Source organism: Esox lucius, chromosome 1, assembly GCF_011004845.1.
Source record: "Esox lucius isolate fEsoLuc1 chromosome 1, fEsoLuc1.pri, whole genome shotgun sequence".
NCBI lineage: Eukaryota > Metazoa > Chordata > Actinopteri > Esociformes > Esocidae > Esox > Esox lucius.
Window position 1 is genome coordinate 31,163,981 of NC_047569.1, and position 23,559 is coordinate 31,187,539.

At 41.4% G+C, this 23,559-nt stretch overlaps 1 protein-coding gene across 7 annotated transcripts in view; it reads right to left on the bottom strand.

The window, feature by feature from the left end:
- Positions 1-1,965: 1,965 nt before the first annotated feature.
- si:cabz01090165.1 (LRR and FN3 domain-containing protein) overlaps positions 1,966-23,559 on the bottom strand; it is a 134,588-nt gene continuing 112,994 nt past the window's right edge. For 5 of the 7 annotated variants that reach the window (XM_020051090.2, XM_020051076.2, XM_020051161.2 and 2 more), the window contains 3 exons: positions 16,787-17,436; positions 3,255-3,304; positions 2,972-3,007 (listed from right to left, as the gene is read on the bottom strand). In XM_020051090.2, the coding sequence (XP_019906649.1) occupies positions 16,878-17,436 (559 nt within the window). In that variant the 3' untranslated portion in view covers positions 2,972-3,007; positions 3,255-3,304; positions 16,787-16,877. Of the gene's footprint in view, positions 3,008-3,254; positions 3,305-8,988; positions 9,088-16,564; positions 17,437-23,559 lie in introns of all 7 variants that reach the window. The other 2 variants (XM_020051223.2, XM_020051179.2) reach the window with 2 other exon arrangements.

A 23,559-nucleotide genomic window follows, 5' to 3' on the forward strand; every position in this document is an offset into this window, starting at 1 on the left:
CTGAACATTGTCATCACTAAAATCATCAGAAAATCTCCACCATTTGACTTGAGTAGCCGACATATACTATCAGTAAGTGATAGTACATTCACTTTCAGGGACAGACGATCACAGGGCTAGGCCAAAATAAACATTCATACATACATATATTAGATTAGATTCATATTAAAAATGTATTACTATTCCCAATGTGAGCTGTCTGCCTGAGTTACTGTTGTCATTTTTATGTTAGTAGTGGAACTGGCAAATTGCAGAGACGGACACCCAACAGATCTTTCTGTCTGGGTGTTTAGTATTCTGCATTGTCCTTTTTTGGAGCTTCAAAGACCAGGGATGTTAGATTTCTACCCATCTTGCAATATTGCATTATCATTGTTCCTCAATTTTGCTAAATTCACCAAAATAGCCCTACCTTTATAAACGTAGAGGAATTCAGATGTAGGGTTATGTTCTTACCTCAGGTTGTATGTTTTTCTCATGGTTGTTAGATTGTCTTCTAACCCTTTTTCTCTTCAAATGGGATGGATCAGCACCACAAATTGCAAATGTAATTTGTTTGAAATCAATAATGTAGGAGATAGAGTTGTACCAGGAGCACTTGTGTCATTTCATTTGAGGTTGACAATTCAAAAGGTCAAAAAAAAGTTTGCGTTAGTTGAGGGAAAGGGAGATTCAGAGTGTGAAAGGTTATCTAGAACTTTGTCTAGAATATAATCAATTTCAGTCTTTTTCACAAGCTCTAAATCTATTCAAACATTTTCTTAGACAAACAGATGTAGTAAGTAATCTCATGAGTAAATCTGCTCTAGGGTAAATAGGAATCTGCTGTAAAAGCACTGGAATCGATAAATGACAAATAAATAATTGTTAAGATTTACTATAATGGAAGCAAAGCAGACAACCATGCGTGACATTGGAACCAGTTCACTTGTTAGCTTGAAAATGATCTTATGAACTGTAAAACACATGCTAACAAGGGGATGCACAAACATTTCTGCAAATTTTCCAATGTAATCTTGTTAATGTGACACGCTTCCTAATTCTCTGAAGTACTACACCTACTTTCTTTTTGTGGTATATTATTGGTCAATAAAAAGCTACATTTCCATAGAGTACCCCATGAAGACACAACAAATTTTAACAATAACATGTCCACTGTCTAAAAACAGGCTGGAAAGCAGAAGTGTGACTTACAGTAGGTCACATGTAAACAGAGTCAGTGGAAAGTACAAGTACATTATCTTAAATTCTTGGTTTAGGGATAAAAGCTGGTAGCTACAGATCAGCCTGTTCACCAAATCCAGCTTGAAGAAATGTTATTGTCATGGACAAGAAGGGAGCTGGTGAAGACTTACAGGCTCATTCAGCATAACCCCTTGTCATGTCACAACAGAAGCTTACCCCAAACTGTCAGGTTCAAGTGAGAATAAAGCACCACAGGCCCACTACAACCTTTCTACATATTTCTTACCTAAACTGGCTCACTACTGATCCATGCCTGGGTCATCGACACAGACAGCCATACAATCTCTGTATCTGTCTGATTGTGTCTTCTGTGAGGCTTGACAGCATTATTGACACCTTCTCCATTTATTTTTTTAATTATTATTCATTGACTGATCCCTCCAGATGAGCTGGTTGGATGAACCAGTGATCCTTCTTTTACTACTTTACACATTAGAAGTCTCACCTAGCTTACTATTAGAAGTGGTGGAAGCCCTCAGTGGCACGGTCCATGCTGAAACGCATTACCTCTGTGTAATAAGTCATCTATCCATCTCTATGGATTGAGTTGAGGGGTTTAATGTCACTACGAAAGTCTCTGGCGACCCTTAGTGGTAAAATGATAATGCCCTAAATGTCATTACATTATCATAAAAAAACTAATGTATAACATTTTCGTGAAGTAAAGAATGCAATTATAACTCTATGAAATTATTATTTTCAGAAATCATGTGAATAACGTTGCTTCACATCTTCAAGAAAAATACTTTATTTCTTTATAAATCCACATATTGTACCTATGAAAGCATAAAATCTTGTCTCATGTTTTTTTCTTACTGTTTCATAATTCAAAGGAAATATGGGTATCAAATCAGAGAAGAGTGAAGGTTTATCTCACATACAAATACATACACAACCAACAAGAAGGGAAAAGAGTATTTGATTTGTGTGACCATCTTTTCAATTGGCAAAACCAGGGTCAGTTTCTTCTCTGTAACATTTGTGTCAGAATGAAACTTATCTCATTAAACCACAATGCAGTACTTGTGCTAGAAGTTCATGTAATAAAACCAAACCAATCCAGGTGCTTCTTTTGACCTCATCTTGAGAGCCCATGCCAGGTTGTGATATCCATGGCCAAATTCATATTTATTTTTTCCCCCCACCACCATCCAAAATGGATGTATTTCATTTAATAATTTTTGAATATACTATTCAGTTGTCCATATAGTTTTGAGAGACAGAGTGAGAGAGAGAGAGAGAGAGAGATAGAGAGAGAAATAGAGAGGGTTATAAAGATTATAAAGTGCCCTAGAGTTCACTGAACAGCAGTTTCATATTGGTGTTAGAATACTTCCAAGGCCCTAAGGGGAGGAGAACAAATACTAAATCAGCTTCTCCTTTTATTGTATTCCTTTGGCATATGACCATTAAAGGAGGGTGGAGCTTCATTACAAAACCCAAAACACATCATGAAAACCATCCATGGATATCCTCTGTAATAGGCAATTCAAATGAGAAGTTCCCAAAAAGTATTCCACGACAAGTGTGAGCCTTCCAGTTTTAAGTCAACACAGTCCTGAAAGAAACAACCCGTTCTAGAATCCATTATTTCCTTCAACTCCACAGAGACGGATTACATCCCCGTTTCTGAATCGAATTGCATAAGAGCACAGACTGGCACCGATTTATCTCGAGTCCCAAAAATGGTCCTGGCTTCAGTCCCTCAAATATATAATTTTGTGAGCTTGTTTTCAAACTTTCTTGAACCAGGGAGGTGTACCTGTGGGAGACAATTAGAGATGGAGAGTCAGCTTTAGGAAGTAGTGACAATGCCTGCTTTAGAATGGAATTGCAATTTAATGCAATGGAAATACAATGGGAATCACAATGTTGGAAAATCAATTGCATTTCAGCAAGCTGAGTAAAACGGCAATTGTGTGGTCACTTCTTCCTTTTAATTTGCACTTTAAAGCATAATTACAATTTCATGTAGACTTATTTTCTTAGCTTTCTTTCCCCACACTCACCTTTGTTCTGTCCGTCCACCTCATTGGACCAGCATGAGTGTTGTGTGAATCTGGAAGAGAAAGGACACAGGAATCAGAGTGCCATCCTCGCAGCTGAATATACCTTTTAAGCTTCCAAGTCTTTATTAAAACACTTGACCTAAGGGGGGCTCAAGTATTCTGCAGACATTATTGTGACTTTGGGCAATGTGGCTGCCCCAACAGGCTATTTTCAACAGTAAAAAAAACACAGGAAAGTAAAAAGGAGAGACGCCGAAAAGGCTTGGCTGGACTCAAACCCACCAAACTATGGAAAACAACTCTAGATTACAAGATAGGGTTAAATTATTAAAGTTTTACATTTATGCCAACCGAAATGTAATGTGACTAATAACACAAATGCTTTCTCTCTTCCATTTTTGGCTCAGGGATTAGATCTTGTCACATGTCAGTTCCTGGGCCAACGCTCCAAACCACTACCTGCTGCCCACCCAGACCACCCCAGGCCACACAACAACAAGATCAATGCCAGGGCCACCACACAGCTACTGAGGAAACCGCTTAGCTGATGTTAATAGTAACAGTCCTCCGGCGCGCTATGCCAAGAAATTCTTTGAGGCCAACAAAATAATAATTTGTAAAAGATTGCAGCACTACAGTCGGGGGATGCCCCAGTTATACAATGCACACAGCCCATTTTAATAGCCTGGCTGATGGTGCCGGGCTCCTGAGTCTGCATGCTCCATGAAAGCGGTGAAATCCAGAAGGTGGGCTAGGTCATTTAGATCCCAGAAAAGTTAGGATGAAACAGTCAGAGGTTACGAAGCAGAACATAGCATCAGCGTGTAAATTAGCTAGAAAGATGTGTCGGCATCGAGTAATTGTCTCTGGCCCCCTCCCAGCTAGGGGTGGTGACGAGCTCTACAGCAGACTTGCGCAACTCAATCGCTGGCTGAAAACGGAGTTCTGCCCGTCGCAGGAGGTAGAGTTTGTAGATAACTGGCCTTCTTTTTGGGACTCTCCCAGAAATAGGGCCAGGCCTGATCTGCTGAGGAGCGACGGACTCCATCCTAGCTGGAGTGGTGCTCTTCTTTTGTCTAGGAACATTGACAGGAGTCTCACTCCTATAGCTTTAACATGAGATAGGGTGCAGGTCAGGCTGCAGGCTGTTAGCCAGCCTGCTAGCATAGTGGAGTCTGTCAATAGCATAGCCAGAGTAGTTAGTACAGCTTTACCTATTGCCACTGTGACTCGTTCCAGGCTGAGAAAAGTTAAACAAGGTAGTGCTAACAAAAACAACCTTATTAAGATAAAGCCTTCCTCCACCTCGGTCAAAAATAAAAATAATTGTATCACTTCGCATCTCAAAATGGGACTCCTAAATATTAGATCTCTTGCTCCAAAGGCAGTTGCGGTAAATGAATTAATCTCTGATCATAAACTAGATGCTATTGGTTTATGTGAAACGTGGCTAAAGCCTAAAGAATTCACTGCCTTAAATGAGGCCTCTCCTCCTGGCTATACTAGTGATCATATCCCTCGTGCATCCCGAAAAGGAGGGGGTGTCGCTAATATTTATGACAGTAAATATAAACTTACTCTCAAACATATCACAGAGTTTCATTCTTTCGAAGTTTTACTCATGAAAGTTAACCAGGCCGATAAATCATTTTACATAGCTACTATTTATAGGCCCCCCGGGCCATACACATTGTTCCTCAATGAGTTTCCAGAATTCTTGTCTAACCTTGTAGTCATGGCAGATAGTATTCTAATTTTTGGCGATTTCAATATCCATATGGAAAACCCCCATGATCCTCTTCAAAAAGCCTTTCAAGCCATAATCGACTCAATGGGTTTCATCCAACATGTCTCAGGTCCAACACATTGCCACAATCATACCTTAGATTTAGTCCTGTCACGAGAAATAGATATTGTAGATCTAATAATTTACCCCCAAAATCCTGGATTATCGGATCACTGTCTTATTACATTTACCGTTAAAACAAGAAATTCACTTGCCCCCCAAACAATGAGTTTCAAAAGCCGTACTATAAATTCTCGGATTACAAATAAATTCCTTGATATTCTTACTAGTTCGCTCTTAAATGACAGAGTAAATAAATCTGTAAACGATCAAATCGAGGATCTAAACTCAATACTGCGAAATACATTAGACATAGTTGCACCACTAAAAACTAAAGAAATACGCAACAAGAAACTTGCTCCTTGGTACACCGACAATACTAGAGCACTTAAGCAAGCCTCCAGAAAATTGGAGCGAAAGTGGCGCTCCACCAAGTTGGAAGTATGTAGACTAGCCTGGATAGACAGTACAGTACAATACCGAAAATCACTCACGTCTGCTCGATCAGCTTATTTCTCCAACCTGATTGAGGCGAACAAAAACAATCCAAAATTTCTCTTTGATACAGTTGCAAAGTTAACAAAAAAGCAAAGCTTAGCATGTGAAGTGGGTCTTCACTTTAGTTGTAATGAATACATGAACTACTTTGATGAAAAGATCGTCACCATTAGAAAACAAATAACTGAATCCCTAAATAGTTATGGTCCTAAAAATCTCGGTTGTCCGGAAAATTTCCGGAGCCTCCCTGATCAGGTGTCAATGGGGACACTTGAGTTTTTTGATACCGTATCGCTCGACACATTTACAAAATTTGTAATGAGTTCTAAACCCACAAACTCTCAGCTAGACCCGATTCCTACAAAATTACTTAAGGAGTTATTTCCTGTGCTAGGTCAGCCAATGCTGAACATAATAAATTGCTCCCTTTCCTCCGGATGCGTACCAAACTCACTAAAAATTGCGGAAATTAAGCCTCTTCTAAAAAAATCTAATCTAGATCCCGACATATTAAACAATTATAGGCCAATATCGAACCTCCCGTTCCTCTCAAAAATCTTAGAAAAATGTGTTTCCCAACAACTGAATGCCTTCCTAAAGACAAAAAACATTTATGAAATATTCCAGTCTGGTTTTAGATCCCATCATAGTACTGAGACTGCACTCGTGAAGGTAACAAATGACCTTCTAATGGCCTCAGACAAAGGTTCCGCATCCGTCCTGTTGCTTCTTGATCTTAGTGCTGCTTTTGACACTATTGATCACTCCCTTCTCTTAGAGAGACTGGAAACCAATATTGGGCTACGTGGACATGTTCTAGCCTGGTTTAAATCTTATTTATCTGAAAGATATCAGTTCGTTAGTGTGGATGGCATATCCTCTGACAAGTCAAAGGTATGCTTTGGAGTTCCTCAAGGCTCGGTTCTGGGCCCATTACTTTTCTCACTATACATGCTCCCTCTGGGCGATGTAATCCGAAATCACAATATTAACTTTCACTGTTATGCTGATGACACACAGTTATATATTTCAATGAAGCATGGAGAAGCCCCTAAATTAGCTATTTTGGAAGCATGCGTTTCAGATATTAGGAAGTGGATGACAGAGAATTTCTTGCTCTTAAACTCAAATAAAACAGAAATGCTCCTTTTAGGACCCAAAAAACAAAGAGCGTTGTTAGCAGATCTCACTGTGAACCTCGACGGCTGCATGGTCGTATCCCAAAAAACTGTAAAAAACCTTGGCGTTACCCTTGACCCTGACCTCTCCTTTGAAGAACATATAAAATATGTCTCAAGAGTAGCTTATTTTCATCTTCGAAACATCGCAAAAATTAGAAACTTCCTATCAAAAACTGATGCAGAAAAATTAATCCATGCTTTCGTTACTTCTAGATTAGATTACTGCAATGCTCTTATCTCTGGTTATCCAGACAAATTAATAAATAAACTTCAATTAGTGCTGCACACAGCTGCTAGAATCCTAACTAGAACAAAAAAATTTGAACACATTACTCCTGTCCTGGCATCCTTACATTGGCTGCCTGTTAGGGTTAGGGCTGATTTTAAGGTTTTACTCTTAACCTATAAATCAATACATGGACTTGCTCCTACTTACCTTGCTGAAATGATCCAGCCATATATACCTACACGTAACCTTAGATCGCAAGACGCAGGCCTTTTAATTGTACCTAGAATTTCTAAACAAACAATTGGCGGCAAGGCCTTTTCTCATAGAGCTCCACTCCTGTGGAATGATCTGCCAATTAAGGTTAGAAATGCAAACTCAGTGCAAACTTTCAAGTGTCTACTAAAAACTCATCTCTACAGCACGGTTTATAATTAGGTGTAGCCTGGCCCGGGGGCGTGAAGGTGACCAGTAGGCTTGATACTGTCCACCCTTGCTGTCTTGCCAGGTGGGCTCTCGTCGCCACTGGGATGCCCTCCCTCCAATGCCCTTCGGGGGAAGAGTCACTGGCTTGTTGTTGATTCTCTATTGCGCACTTGTGCAGTTGGGCTGTACGCTACTAGCAATACTCGGCCCTCATTCAGGGGGGTTGCGGTTGGTGGGTGTCCCTTTGGTTGATGCCTGGCAATGTGGTTGGATTGATTTCCTGCCTGTTGGGCCCTGTCCGGGGCCTCCCCCGGGTAGGGCCCCAGTGTCACCGGACCCCCCCGTCTCAGTTTCCAAGGTGTTACGCTGCTATATTATTGTGCTGGGGGACATGAGGGATGTACTACTAACTTTTCTCAGTTTCCTCCAATTTTAAATTTTAGAAAGAGATGAGGTCCTGGTCCACACCTGCGGATTACCTGGTTTGGGGGGACCGTTGCTGTTCCTGTCCTTGTCCACCTGGTCATACTTCTGACCTAGTCTAAAATCAAATATACTCTGGATTTAGCCAAGAGAAATTTATTTATTATTCCAATTGGACTCTTAATATCTCACCCGGCACAGCCAGAAGAGGACTGGTCACCCCTCTGAGCCTGGGTCCTCTCTAGGTTTCTTCCTAAAATTCGACCTTCTTAGGGAGTTTTTCCTAGCCACTGAAATTCAACACTACTGTTGTTTGCTCCTTGGGGTTTAAGGCCGGGTGTCTCTGTAAAGCACTTTGTGACAACTGCTGTTGTAAAAAGCGCTTTATAAATAAATTTTGATTGATTGATATACAAACTGCCAATTGATAAGTGGATAGCTGACCTCCTGTGGTGCACAATACATGGGCTGATACCTAACATCCAGCCTCTGGTGCGCATGGATCAAAGTTGTCAGGAAAAGGCTGTCCTTTCACTCTTTTTTATACAGTATCCACGATTTTACTCTTAACATTTTCACATCCAGAAGGGGACTGGCTACCCCTGAGAGCCTGGTTCCTCTCTAGGTTTCTTCCTAAGTTTCCACCCTATTAGGCAGTTTTTCCTAGCCTCTGTGCATCAACCCTGTTGTTGCTTGCTCTTTGGGGTTTTAGGCTGGGTATTTGTAAAAGCACTTTGTGACAATTGCTGATGCAAAAAGGGCTTTATAAAATATATTTGATTTGATTGATTGGTAGGTCTGAATTCAGGTTCAGGGGTCTGTGGACATGGTGGGCCAGCCTGGAGGTGATTGTGGGAGGAAAATTCACCAGAAGAGGAAAATTTGAAATACAGCGCTAAAATCCACCATTATGGAATGCTGTTCGAGTCTTTACACTGCAGAATTAACAATAACACCATTTAACAAATTAATTAAGCCTATTGACCAATCAGCACTTGAATATGGATTACTGTGACTTCAATCTTTACGTGTACGTAATGTATTACACATAGGGATTACACTATTATTCGTGATGCATATATCACAGTGATTCATTGGTAAGTACTGTATGTAATGATGAATTTTATTGCACACCTGTCGTTGCAGAATAAGCAGCCTACAGTTCTTCGGTCATGGCTAGAAGGAAGGGATAAAACCCTCATTCTCTTCCTCAAGGTAACTATGACTGCTGGCCTGAAGAAAAAACAATTATACCCTTACGAACATATAGCTAACGATACAAAATCTTTTTTTTTTTTTACTGGGATAGCTGGCCAGAAAAAGCTAACTGGTGGCAACATTGTTCTCCTCAACAATAACAAAAACAACACCATCTGTTTCATTTAGACAGCTAAGTAGCAAGGTGTCATCATTTCAGTATTTGTAATATGTGTTAACGATTTCTTTGTTGGTCATGTTGGACCGTTCAACTAATACACAGGCTATAGATGCAATCGATATTAGCTAGTTAGCTTTGGGACAACAGGTTTAGCTGGCTAGCATGATACACTATTTTACTGCAGTCATCTTTTTTTATAAACATTGCTGTACAACTGTTAAATTCGGTTGTTAATTATCAAGGTTTTGTAGGATGAACATGAACATTGCTTGCAAGTACAATAATGTTTATACCGATGGCGACATCACTGTTTTACAGTATTTTATCCAAAAGATTCTAGCTACGACATAGGTTTACGTTCCAATCTGACCAGACTAGCTAGATTCATGTTCCCGTCTGCCTAAACTAGCTGCAGAATTTATGAACAGAAAGGCATGGCTTGAATGTTTAAGTTCCAGACAGACAAACCTGGATCCGTGCTTAGCTAGCTGAATAAAAGAAAAGAAAACATGTCCTGTTCTGCACAGTAGGTTACTCTTTCTAGGTTAAAACCACTGACTTGCTGGTGTTATGTAAACTTATGAAACCAAAAATGTTGTATACAATTAATAATCCATTGAATGTTTATTTAGATGTAAGATTGTTGATATAAATGTGACACCTGTATTTCATACCTGATAACTGAGAAATAATTAATCAAAGAAGGTTATTCATGGCATTTTGGAAAAAAAGGATAATGTTAAATCTGTATGTTTCACAAAGCTACAACTGAAGTAGTATGTAGCTTTCCTGCTTGCTCTGAAATATGAAAAGTATTTAGCAAAATCCAACAAACCTTTTTTTTTTGGGGTGGTGGGGGTCCCTCTATACCACATCTTATATCTGCAATCTCTCTATACTTTTCTTTGTGCTCTTTGACTGCTGTCGTCTATGAAACTTCTGTCTGTCTCTTCCTTCGCCACTCTTTCCTCCTCTTTTCGGTTAGCTCTGTCAGCTGCATTGTGTAGCTGTGAGAAACACAGGGTCTCATGGGACTGATCTGTCCTCTTCTCGCTGGCTCCTAGATGAATTATGGATGCACAGACATTGCAGGTATTTCACAGCTGAATGCTGAGCACAGGGGTCTAAAGGCTGGTGTTTCCTCATCTACCTCTTTCAGGTCTGTCACAGAGAGAGAAAGAGAGACAACTGCCTGCTGCTACCTACACCTACAAATACCCAGAATACAACAGGGACAGAGGGACAATCAATCAGTTAACCCTCTAACTTATGACTGGGGTCAATTTGACCCAGGAAGAATATTTCTTGCAGGTAACTTGTGCATTTGCCATGGTGCAGAGAGAACAATTTAAAGAGTTTAAAATGCTATTCTTCACATTTAGCAGTTTTATATAAAACGTTCTTCAGTGATACACAGTTAGCCATGGGGCAAAGGAAAACAGTTGCTGTTTTATGGGTCATCTGATGTCGATATTGTTCGCATTGTGCCATGAGGATGAGGAAACAGACATGTTAAAGCCAATCCTGCTACATAAACATTTTGCCATATTTCCGCCATAAACTGCAGTTTTCAAACTAATTTCCTGCAATTCTTCATATTCTGCTATGATATGGAATTTAGGAACCCGAATCCTCCAGTAATCCGGTGCTGATAAAGCAGTCTGCCTTCTGCGCTTTCAAATGACACTCATTTTAAATATTTACCTAGAAAACTGATCTAAAGTTGTTAGAAGACTCACTGCACTGAGGACACTGAAATCTGCATTTTTGCTTGTTTGATTTCTGAACTTTTTTTATTCAACGTGTCTATTTATTTTATTACCACTGTTAATTCTCTATCCCGCAAAGAGGTTAACCTATGAGTTAAGAACGCATGTCCACAGGGCTAGTTCTGGACAATGAGGATTTTAAAGGGACACCTCAACTTAGGTAGCGTGTATCATGTCTCAGAGATATATAGGGCAGTGAGATGTGTTTCACACATAATTGGCCAGGAGAAAAGTTGACAAGTGGAGGAATAGGAGGTTTTCCTCTGTGTCTGACATTATTTTGGGCAGCACCATTGTTAGAAATATTGTGTTGTCTGGAGCAAACTCTGTGTTGTCTTGGGGCCAGAGTAGAGGACATTAGTCCAGACATTAGGCATCAGTCTGTACTAGTTACTAAAATGACCCTCTGGCCTCCTTTGATCATGAACGTTTCATCAAGCTCCTTGTATTTCACAACAGGCCACTGGATTACTGCAAATGTAACTTTTATAGACCATTTTGACACTCTCTGGAAGCTAAGTATATTTTATAAAGAGGAAGGTATTCACCCAAATCCTCTGGGAGCTTGGATTTTATCTCACCACTAAAAGGCAGCCTTAAGAAATTGACTTAACAGTCTGAGCCCTGCAAAGGGAACCGCTGACTTTAATTTTCAGCTCCACTGTTCCATCTCTGCTTCTAAAGATGATCATGTCATTTCATAGTAACAATTCGCTCAGCTCACATTGGAATGGTTGTCACACGTATGCTGTAAATACTACTATACCAGCCTCTCTTCTTCTTTTTCTGTAACAGATTACAGAATAAAGTAACTGTAATCCGTTATGTTACCAACTAAAATATTGTAATCGGATTAGAGATACTTTTGAAAGAAATGTATTATTACTTTTGGATTACTTCAATTGAAAAAAAATAGTTGCGCGAAATAATAATGACACGTTGTATGTTTGAGTTTATTATTTCATTTTACAAAAACATCGTTATTTGAACCAAAAGATGAATTGAGCGCCTCAGTTGTGTGTGTGATCATCATGCGGGCAAAGGTGGACGCGCATAACCTGTTGTTAACCAGTTAGTAACGGAGGAAGCGCCAGTTGATAGGCAATAGGCCTACCTGGTGTTATGTCTTTTTCAAGTTTCAAGGTTTATTTGTCAAATGCACTGAAAAACACTTGTCCACCGAGCCAGGACGAGTTGCACCGAATAACTTTTAAAGGAATTGTTTAATAGATTAGGCAAATATTTGTTAGATAGCGTAGTAGTGTAGTGAAGTAAAAAGCAATGGTTTAGAAACCCATTTCCAAAGGCACTGTAGTATACACAACCCATAAAGTAAAATGTGAATTCAGCTTTTGGTCAGCTATGTAAACTCTAACATTGATTGATCCCGCAAAAGGTGTTCAGTTGGTTATAGGCTATTCCTATTTGTTTTCCAATGCCTCTTAATATGAAAGTAATCTAAAAGTAATTAAAAGTAATCCGATTACGTTACTGAGATTGAGTAATCAAAAAGTTATGTTACCGTGGACAGGTAACTTGTAACTGTAACGGATTACATTTAAAGAGTAACCTACCCAACCCTGCGCATAACCATACGTCTTGCTCATCTAATTCTCCTCACCTTTTTATAACTACCTTTGTTTTTTCTAAATCAATGAGATGTGTGGCCAGATTTCAGACACTGTTTTTGCTGTGTAAACAGGTGCAAATCTTCACCACCTTCCCCAAGTTACGTGGAACACTTTCCTGACAGATACTCCCTGAAGCTGCTGATGTCTAAAGACCATGTCTCACTCAATGTGTATTGGAGTTTCAGGCAATCTAACCGCAATTGCCTGGCAATCTTCAGACATGAATTGCAAACCTGTTTGTAGCATACAAGTATATATTGACAATCCACATGTTTTCAAAAACACACGTTCTGTTAAACTGTAAAAACACTTAAGAACAGTGCCACCTCACTGCCTCGACAGATGAACTGTTGTCCTGTTATTGGTAAAAATGCAACTGTTGATGCCTTCAATTGCCATTTTATTGTAACAAGCTCAATCTCTTTGAAAACACATCCACGCTTACTACAACTCAAAGAGGAACGGATGATCATTATGGAACTAAGCAGGAGTACACTGATATTAATAGCCAAGGTTTTCCGCTGAGTTTGATCACAGGAAAATAAATCCTTGGTGTTCTGCTAGCTGAGAAATGCCACAGGGGCACAGAAGCTCTTACGCTTATTTTTAATCTAAAACTATTTTCGAAATTATGTATAACTGCCCATGTGCGGCAAATACATAAGTGTGGGAATACTACTGACCTTGATAATTATCGTCCCATCTCTAATTTGTCTGGTCTTGCTAATACTCTGGAGTCATTGGTAAACATACAAATTTTATCAGGCAACAGCACTTGAATAAATATCAATCTGATTTTAGACCTGGGCACGGTAGTATTATAGGTACTACATTATTTTAAAGGCCAGAGCCTTAGATGAGAAATTGAAATGTGCTGGTTTATTTATTGACCTGTCAAAGGCTTTTCATATAGTTGATCATAGTTGATAAAGAAACTAACATTACTCTGGGTTTCAGCTGAACCAGCCCAATACTGCTGTTTCACACCAGCTTCAGCATCCCCTCTTTCCTCAAATAATGACAATAACACTATCAGCACCTTGCCGTTATTGATTAATGCTTCCAAAGGAAAGCATTACGTGCTACTGAGAGATATGACAGCTGCAGAAGGTTAAATAGTGGTAGTAGCTGCCTCTAGAACACACAAATTGACATTTCACACTTCTCTACCTGTTCCCAGCAGACAACACTGCACCAGTAGACCTATACAGTGTAAATGAGAATAAAAACATAAAACATTTAAAGACTTTCTATTAACTCACAGTAATCTGAAAAATCATAGTCATTAAGAATCTATGTCTGCAACAACTGATTTATAGCTTAGCCTTTTCTCCGGCTCTCCAAACTTTTTGCGTGATGTATTAGTAGCAAATGCATATTTGGCAAATTGTTTATTATCCACAAGTTATTTATTTTTTCTGTCTTTGTTTCTTTGCTCCTTTGGCTACAGTTGAACTTTATGTGTGCTTTGAATCCCGTTCTCAGATGTCATCATACATATTTGGCATTAGTGGCCACTCCCTTGCAATCTCTGCCGTAGTTTAACAAAACACAGCTCTGTCTTCTACTTTCAGAGCCGATGTCTTGCCTTAAGACCTCAACTTGCATTGTTTTTGCCTTTGTTTGCCTGTTGTCACTACCGATCCCATGACACATATCGCAGGAGCAGCGGTGATAATGCTGGTGCAGTCTTGCGCTCACAACAACATGGCCACCTAATCATCCCCAGCTTCCAATTGGCTCATTGATCACCTCTCCTGCTGTGATAACATGGCCCCCTGTAATCATTCCCAGGGTCTTTGCTGTAAATCGTAACGTGTTCTCAGTCAACTAAAGTATGGGTTAAATGAAGAACAAAAACAGTTCAAAGGTTAACCAGTCATGGTGGCAACGCCGGTAGGAATATAGGCTGTCCCTGTGAGCATTTGACTTAGAACTTAACCGGGTTAGTGATCTTGGCACAAGGGAAGAAGTAGAGCTCCACCTTTTTGTGGTGAGTATATTAACACATGCTCAGAATTGAACTTGTTGGAACAGTGCAGCTAGTGGTAGACTACGGTATTGCAAAGTCAGCTGGCAACGTGGCTGTCATTTACCCCAAAATAAATATATATACAGTATCTCACAAAAGTGAGTACACCCCTCACAGTTTTGTAAATACTGAAGAAATGACACTTTGCTACAATGTAAAGTAGTGAGTGTACAGCTTGTATAACAGTGTACATTTGCTGTCCCTCAAAATAATACAATACACAGCCATTAATGTCTAAACCGCTGGCAACAAAAGTGAGTACACACCTAAGTGAAAATGTCCAAATTGGGCCCAAAGTGTCAACATTTTGTGTGGCCATTTTCCAGCACTGCCTTAACCCTCTTGGGCATGGAGTTCACCGGAGCTTCACAGGTTGCCACTCCTCTATGATGACATCACAAATCTGGTGGATGTTAGAGACCTTGCGCTCCTCCATCTTCCATTTGAGGATCCCCCACAGATGCTTAATAGATCCTCAGAGAGTTCTTTGCCATGAGGTGCCATGTTGAACTTCCAGTGACCAGTAAGAGGGAGTGCGAGAGCGATGACAACAAATTTAACACACCTCCCCCACATTCATACCTGAGACCTTGTAACACTAACGAGTCACAAGAAAATATATAATCAAATGTTTACAAAAATGTAAGGGGTGTACTCACTTTTGTGAGATACAGTATATCTTTTTTCGATTTAACCAGCTCTCCCACCAAAAACACGTTCATGCCCATCTGGCATTCGCTAGGCAACCAATCTGCCCCTGAGGTTGTAAACCGGATGTAGCCAAGGTATAATAACTTGGGTATCTGAGACAAATAACGCGTGTTTCTAAATGGCTAAAGCAAAGTAATGCAATCAGAACTAATAAACCACTCAACAACTGTAACATTGATCCAAATGAAAGCTGCACGGATTGCTTCACTGCCTTACCAGTCGATAATGGTCAAATTGCAATGGGGTCAATGAAGACAGTGTCCGTAATGTAGATCAGTTCTCAGCCTACTAAGTCAGCACTGCCAGTAATTCCCCAATGGGTCACCATTACGCACGCGCCGGCCACTTGCCCCTTCCAACCAGACACAATCGCTACCCTGGTTTTAACGTAACCGACTGCCGCTGCCAGAGTCTGCCGTGTGCCAGACAAAAAAAAGTAATCAAAATAACAAAACCCAAATAGCCCAAAAGATTACCTCAAACTCTCGCTGGTACTTTGACTGTGCTAATACGCGAGACGACAGGATGCAGTTGGGTGGGCGGAAGAGACACTGATGATGGTGTTTAAAACGGCGCAGAGCTGCCCCAGGCCCAGCTCAGTTCATTTTGTATTTGTAGAGAGCAGATGTGGAGAAGATTGCACTATACTGTGGATATTAACAAATACCTCAGGGCCAACAGAGGCAGATATGATTGGTTTCAGAGAGAGGAGAGTATGTGTGGTGTGTGTGTGTGTGTGTGTGGGCGGGGGGTAAGGAAGAGTGAGAGATGAGGAGGCGGGGAGCGCGTGAACATGGCCTGCTGTCTTTTAGCGTTTATATGCGGTGTGATTTCATGACGACTGCCGGTCCCCATTAGGCTCATGTGTCTGGCATGGCCCACCAGGAATTCAACGGCACTGGATCGGCTGTACCAAGGACTGTGCTCTATCTGGAGAGGAACTGCATATTATACAACATGAGTCCTGCTCTTTGTATAGACACGCCCTTTGAAATGGACGCTGCACGGCGATGCGCCTGGAAGCGCAGGGGTGACCGCAGCGAGTAGACTCACAGCGACCATATGTTTACAGAGACACATGCAAAGCACGCAGAGAGAGGCACACTTATACATGCACAAAATCTGCATGATACACTAGAGGACTTCAACCCTCTCCTCAGGGACCTCCAGCCTCTCCATGTATTTTTACCTATTCCAGAGCTTGCAAACTTGACTTGGCTGGTAACCATCAAGGCCTTCATTGGCGTTAAGGTGTGCCCGATCTTGGTATGCAACAGAACAGTGAGACTGGAGGTGGTCACCGGGTCGAATACTGCGTCTGCCGCACAGACGCGAGCTCTTTTAAAAATGTCAGTGAACAGAAGTGAGCCCCGGACTGGTTGAGCAACCTGGGCCGACAGGAGTCACCTACCTTGGACACAAGATAATCCTTGGTAAGGCAGAGGAACCTCGGCACCAGGAAATAAAAAGGGGGAGGGGTGGGGACAGGCCAAGGTCCTGTGTTATTGGGATATAGCGTCCTCGTCCTTCACAGACTTCCCGTACCCCGGGTTCAAGTCCACCACGGTGGTCCCTTTCAGGGGTCCTCCAAAGCCCCCTTCAGAAGCCTGATTGGGTCCCTCTTGCCCCACCCTGTCCACAGGTCCAGGAGGCTTATTGGCTGAGGCCGAGGCCGAGGACGACGCTGGCACGGGGGGACCTCCCCCGCCTGCCGCCTGACCCCCGTTGGTCTGGGAGCACACGTTGCTGACGCGCGCCACCTTCTGCTTGTAATGGTTGCTGTGCAGCTTGTACTTCATGAGGAGGATGAAGATGAAGACCAGTACAGAGGCCACGATGATGCCGCCGATTACGATGATCATGGTGCCGCCCAGGAACTGGTCGTGGAGGGAGCGGCACTGGCGGTACTCCCTCTCGGTGGTGAAGGCCACGCAGCCAACCAAGCGGGTGCCGGTCAGGGCCGTGACGCCGTCGTCGTACACAGCCAGCACGCACAGGTCATAATCCCGTTGGGAGGCCAGGTCACTGAGCTGGAAGAATTTATGAGATGCAGGGATCATCCTAGAGAGAGAGAGAGAGAGAGAGAGAGAAAAGGAGAGAAAAACAGAAGAGAGAAAACAAGGTTATTGATCGTGAGAACATTCTTGCCATAATACGAGAAAATGCAGAAGATTGAGAGCCCCTGTGGAAGGAATGAAGTCAACAACGTACTTTCAGTATCTAGAGATTACATTTAACCCGACTGCCCCGACTACACACAGACACACACACCTCCCAAATCTGCTACACTCCCCTCTCCTCCTTTTTTGTTTCAGTCTTAGAAAGAACCACCAAACCGCACACTAAGGTGTGTGTGTGTGTGTGTGTATGCGTGTGTACGTCTCATTGTGTTTGTGTCTGTGTGTTTGTGTGGTGGGATGGGGGTATGTATTATTTGCGCCCCCACCCCCCACACTGCTGCTTGCTTATACACTAAAGGCTAGCGTGCAAATCTGTTCCATTTATCAACGGAGACACAGGGGCTCCCGGCCTCCAAGGTGACGAGACACGGAGTGGAATTCCAATGCGCGGCATGCCCGCGGGGCGACCGCATGGGTGACTGAATTCAACATTTCTCTTTTAAACGCAGGCTCCCGTGGGATTACGCAGTGGGGTCACGCAGTGGGGTGAATCCTTCTGCTAGCACGGCGGAATTCAAACTGCCCAAGAGTTCCCTCCCTCAGCCCAGTCTTATCCATAGGTTACGGTTTCAATGAAGCCCCCTTGCTAGCATTACTCGGCTACCTATCTTGGCCCTGGTTGAGCTCTGAATCCTCTTTCAGACATTATAATGCGTTTATGGAGAATAAGGGATACGCCCCTCAGATAAAGTCTGGGTCACATTCCGGTCCGTCGCTTTGCTTTGAACTAAAAGTTTCATGATGTTAAATGTGAATCTTAATTCTGTGAACATTTCCTGGAAAGAAAAAAAAAACAGAAAGAGTTGGAGAAGAAAATACTATGAAAGGTGAAATCTCACCAATCAGGGGGCGCAGTTTTGACGCTCTTTGTGCCCCGGTGCATATGCGCTCATCATTAGTGCATGTTCTGGACTAGTGGAAGTCACAGAAGGATTGGACCACTTCATTAGCCCTAGGCCTAACACACTGTCTGGGTAGAAAAAAGGCAGGTCGCCCAGGTCAAAAAATAATAGGCCCCATATATAAAGTCTTCAGATGTCATCGTCCACATCCTCAGGTGGGGCTTTGATGGACATGGAGGGGAATGCTTGGTCTTCCGCAGGCCATGGGAAGGAGGTGTTGGGGGCAGGAATGGAGCCCTTCTATTACACAGTCAGACCTGACCTTGCCACAGCTCCTGTCACCACTCCGTCACTCTGTCACATTAGAGGTGGGAATATGGATGTTACAAGCAGAAGGCCAAGAGGGGTTAGGGCCGTATGGAGGACACTGTGTGTGTGTGTGTGTGTGTTTGCACGCAATCCTGTGCATGTACAGTATCTCACAAAAGTGAGTACACCCCTCTCATTTTTGCTAATATTTGATTACATCTTTTCAACACTGAAGAAATGACACTTTGCTACAATGCAAGTGTACAGCTTGTATAACAGTGTAAATTTGCTGTCCCCTCAAAATAACTCACCACACAGCCATTAATGTCTAAACCGCAGGCAACAAAAGTGAGTACACCCTTAAGTGAAAATGTCCAAATTGGGCCCAATTAGCCATTTTCCCTCCCCGGTGTCATGTGACTCATTAGTGTTACAATGTCTCAGGTGTAAATGGAGGCAGGTGTGTTACATTTTGTGTTTTATTGCTCTAACTCTCCCTAATACTGGTCTCTGGAAGTTGAACATGGCAAAGAACTATCTGAGGATCTGAAAGAAATAATTGTTGCTCTACATAAAGATGGCATAGGCTATAAGAACATTGCCAAGACCCTGAAAATGAGCTGCAGCACGGTAGCCAAGACCATACAGCAGTTTAACAGGACAGGTTCCACTCAGAACAGGCCTCGCCATGGTCAACCAAAGAAGTTGAGTGCACGTGCTCAGCGTCCAGAGGTTGTCTTTGGGAAATAGACATATGAGTGCTGCCAGCATTGCTGCAGAGGTAAAAGGGGTGGGGGGGTCAGCCTGTAAGTGCTCAGACCATACGCCACACACTGCATCAAATTGGTCTGCATAACTGTCGTTCCAGAAGGAAGCCTCTTCTAAAGATGATGCACAAGAAAGCCTGCTGACAGCCAATCAGGTGTGAAATACGAAATGACGCTGTAGTGGGGCTACCGGCTGTCAGCCCCACTTGGCATCAAATTTGTGTGATCTACATTGATCACACTAACATTCTGAGCAATGCCTATTAATATTTTCACATGTACAATGTACATTGCATTGTGAGAGAGGGGCTAGCCCCACATTCACGCTTAGCCTATGGCCCACTACTGCAAACTCGAATCGGCAGAACGCAGTCTGAAGCAGCAAGGCAGGGACCAATGAACATGAAATAAAATCCTAACACAAATGATATGCAATTTAGGAAGATGCTATATTCATAGATAATAAATTATAGGAAGTAATCTTCGAGAAATAAAAATAAAATAATTTTGTTGCAGTTCTTTCTGTTGACAACAGGTGGGGCTGTCCCTGGGTGTACTCACTTTTGTGAGATACTGTATATGTGATCATGATTCCGAGTGGCATCACAAAAAAAGAAATATATATATATTGTTACTGTTCTAATTTTACTGGTAACTGGTTTCCAGTAGTAAACAGCTCAGGGGGTTGTGATATATTAAGCCCAAGTATTTTAAGACTGTGAAATGGTAGTAATAGAGGCAGTAGAAGTAATGGTCATAATAGGTCTATACTGGGCTGTGTCATACAATGTTTTAGCATGAAACACTGAAGTGTGTGCTAGTGATTTCAGCTTAGAATGTCCAAGCCAGAAATCTGTCATTCAACTAAATAGGGGACACAACAGACTTTATTACTTCAAAATGTGGAATGGTGGTCTTTGTGTCCAAGCCATTAACGTTTAGGCATTCGGCTCATTTTAAAACTGAGAATATAGCTGAAACTGATCCATTACAGAGGCACATCCAAAAATGTCCCATGGAAGCGTATCGAGCTGTTGTATTCATTCGAAATGGCTCCCATTTGTAAAAGGTATGAGTTGTATCAGGGAGCAACGTGTTTTGGTGTCTAGGGGTCTAAGCTGCTGCCTCCTGTTGACGTGTAATTCTGTAGTATGGCCCATATTTGTCTTACTTTGCTTTCAGAAAAAAACTATCCTCTGTAGAACCTCTCTATGATTTAATTATTTCTTTAAGATAATGATTTTAATGGTTCAGTGATTTCTTTAACAGCTCACAGGGATAACTATTAAATTCTATGATCATAAAAATGTATTATGTTTTTGTAAATATGGTAGTGTTAGAAGTAATTTGTTAATATGCATGTCCTGGATTCCAAAGTGAAGGCGGATCCTGTAAAAGAAGGAATGAGGTGCCGGATCAAACAAGCTGTAACAGCAGTACAGTGCTGAAATATCTGCAAAAATGAGCACAGTGTCTTAACATATCCATAGGGGTCATCACTGCCAAAACTGGTCACGACAACCAAACTCATCACTTATTATAATTCAAGCATTGCAACCAATCCACAGATAGGCCTGGCTAACTACACCATAAAATCAAAATGATCATCTAAGTCATCAACAATACTGCAGATTATGGAAAATTCATATTCATTGTGTTAGGATTTTGTGTTCGACACATGATTTTTCTAAGACACCTGTTGATCGAGAAATGTATTGAAATGCAAGATATTGTGCAATAGAGTAGCCTACTAGGAACATCAGCTAGTTTGAACATCTAAATAAAGACCTGCTGCTTTACTATCCTAACTTCCTATGCATTCTGCATAGAAAGTAGTCGAGATATAAACACATTCCTAAAACCATAACTTTCTATAGAAGGGATTTATAGCTTTAAAAATAATTATAATGCTGACAATTTGCTTTTTGACTTGCTGTAATTAACATTGTTATCCCATATTAATGTCAATGATGATATGTAATTGACAATGGCTCGTTAAACAAGAAACCGTTAACACTTCTAGTTGTGGTGTAGTGTTGGCAAGGGAACCAGGCGCAGGCAGTTCTCGTTCGTGGGTTTTAATCAAAACAAACAAGCAACCAAACACGAACGGAAAACAATACAGAATGAAAGGACTGAATGAAAATAAAGTGCACGACAACTCAACTTAACAACTAACATTCAAACAGTAGCACAAACAACACTCACCAGCATACAAACAGACACAGCAGCAACAATGATCCACAATGTGGGGAGTAGAGGGGAAACATTTAAACACATACAAACGATACAAATTGGGACCTGGTGTGAAAGATTGGAGACCTGTGACAGTCCGGGATGTGTTTGTGTGATATGGGAACTTGAGAATATATGGCACGGTGGCGCTGCTGCTCACCGCACCATGACAAAACCAGGCAAGCCTAGTTCAGCCGGCCCGCAATAAAAAGCATTGATCGTTGTTGCCCTCCCCGAGATTCGAAACCAGGTCACCCATGTAAATGGCTCTGTCTTTAACCACTATGCCACAGAGCTATACATTTGCCAGGTGTCAGTATAACCTCTTGACATTATATAATGTTGTCATGCATTAACATCACGCCAAGTTTGAATATTTCGTTAGACATCATTAACTGTTGTGTTAAACTGAGTAACGTTTCTTATTAAGTTTACCTCCACCACAAATAGCATCAGTGAACTGTTTGACTTTTGCCACTGGCTGTTTTAAACACTTATTAGCTAGTAATATGTCACTAGACGCCATTAAGCATTGTATAAAACTGAACAAATCCTAAGACATAATTTGAAAATCTACCAGAAATAGTCACAATATAACAGTCAACAGTTTCATTTTAAACTTCCTGTAATGTAACTACTGAGGTTTGTAGCCAGAAAAGTTAGTCTATCCTGAACAAATCGTGAATGACACTGATACAGTATCTATCAATATAGGTGAGATAACAGTGAAAAGACGAGAGAATCGTGTAGCAAGCAAAATGTTTGTCTATTCTGAACAAATCCTAATATCCAGCAGAATTGTTTTATTTTAGGTTTCCTATTACATAGCTACTGAAAGTTGTAGCTAGCGAAGCTTTTGTCTGTCCTAAACAAATCCTGAGGCATTATTTGTTTAGACTGTGGCGGGAGTTGAACGCGGGATCTGTCGTTCTGCAGTCCGCGTCTCTAACCACTATGCTTTTTAACAGAGGGTAGTCAGTCAGTCAGTCACTCACCCACTCAGTCAGTCAGTAAGAGACATTTGCTCTTCTAGGCAGGTTCCGCTTATGCGGTCCAGCAAAATTGAGCTATTAAATAAACATTTACTAGGCTTGGCTCGCGCGGGCTCTTGTGCCTTCACGCTGGGCTCGGCTGGACTCCAGTGCTAGTGCACGTAAATGCACATGTACTACATTTAGGTGGAAATGGGCTTGTGAAACGGGAACTAGTTAATAAGGCAGTGTCCATGAAACTGTGAGCAGTTTACATTGAAACAGTGAGCAGATTACATTGAAAAAAGAATCTGCGCCATCTTAGTCCATTTGGCACTATCAAAAAGTTGGTTTTAAGCCATCTGATAGTTGGCATTCTGGGTGGTTGAAATTTTTTTTTCTGGTGTTGTTTATGGGTTTGGTACTACAAGAGGCACAGAAAAATTAGTATGAAAAAAAAGTATGAAAATAAATGTGCTTCACTTTTAGCCATTGTGTTGTAGTGAAAAAGCGTGAGAGAGAATAATAGAATGATTTGTGGATAACTGATGTAAGGGAGGTAGAGATAATAACCAAGCCAAGAGAGAAGCTTACACCTTCACAATCCATTACCATTCTCAACACAAAGTTAATGTGTCTGAGGGTGTATTAGCCATGCTTTGCTACTGCATCCCTTCTGCAATCCATCCACCTCCAGATCCCAAACTGAATACAACCGTCAGTCCACAAGGAGCAGAACTTGTGTGTGTTAAATTCATTCAGAAACATTCTGATTACTCCGTGCCACCATAAACCAAAGGCCTCCCTGTGCTTTTTGCATAATTAACAGCAAATTGCTTCTCATACTTGTCTTTTTTTCCTGTTAATCCATCCTTTGGGA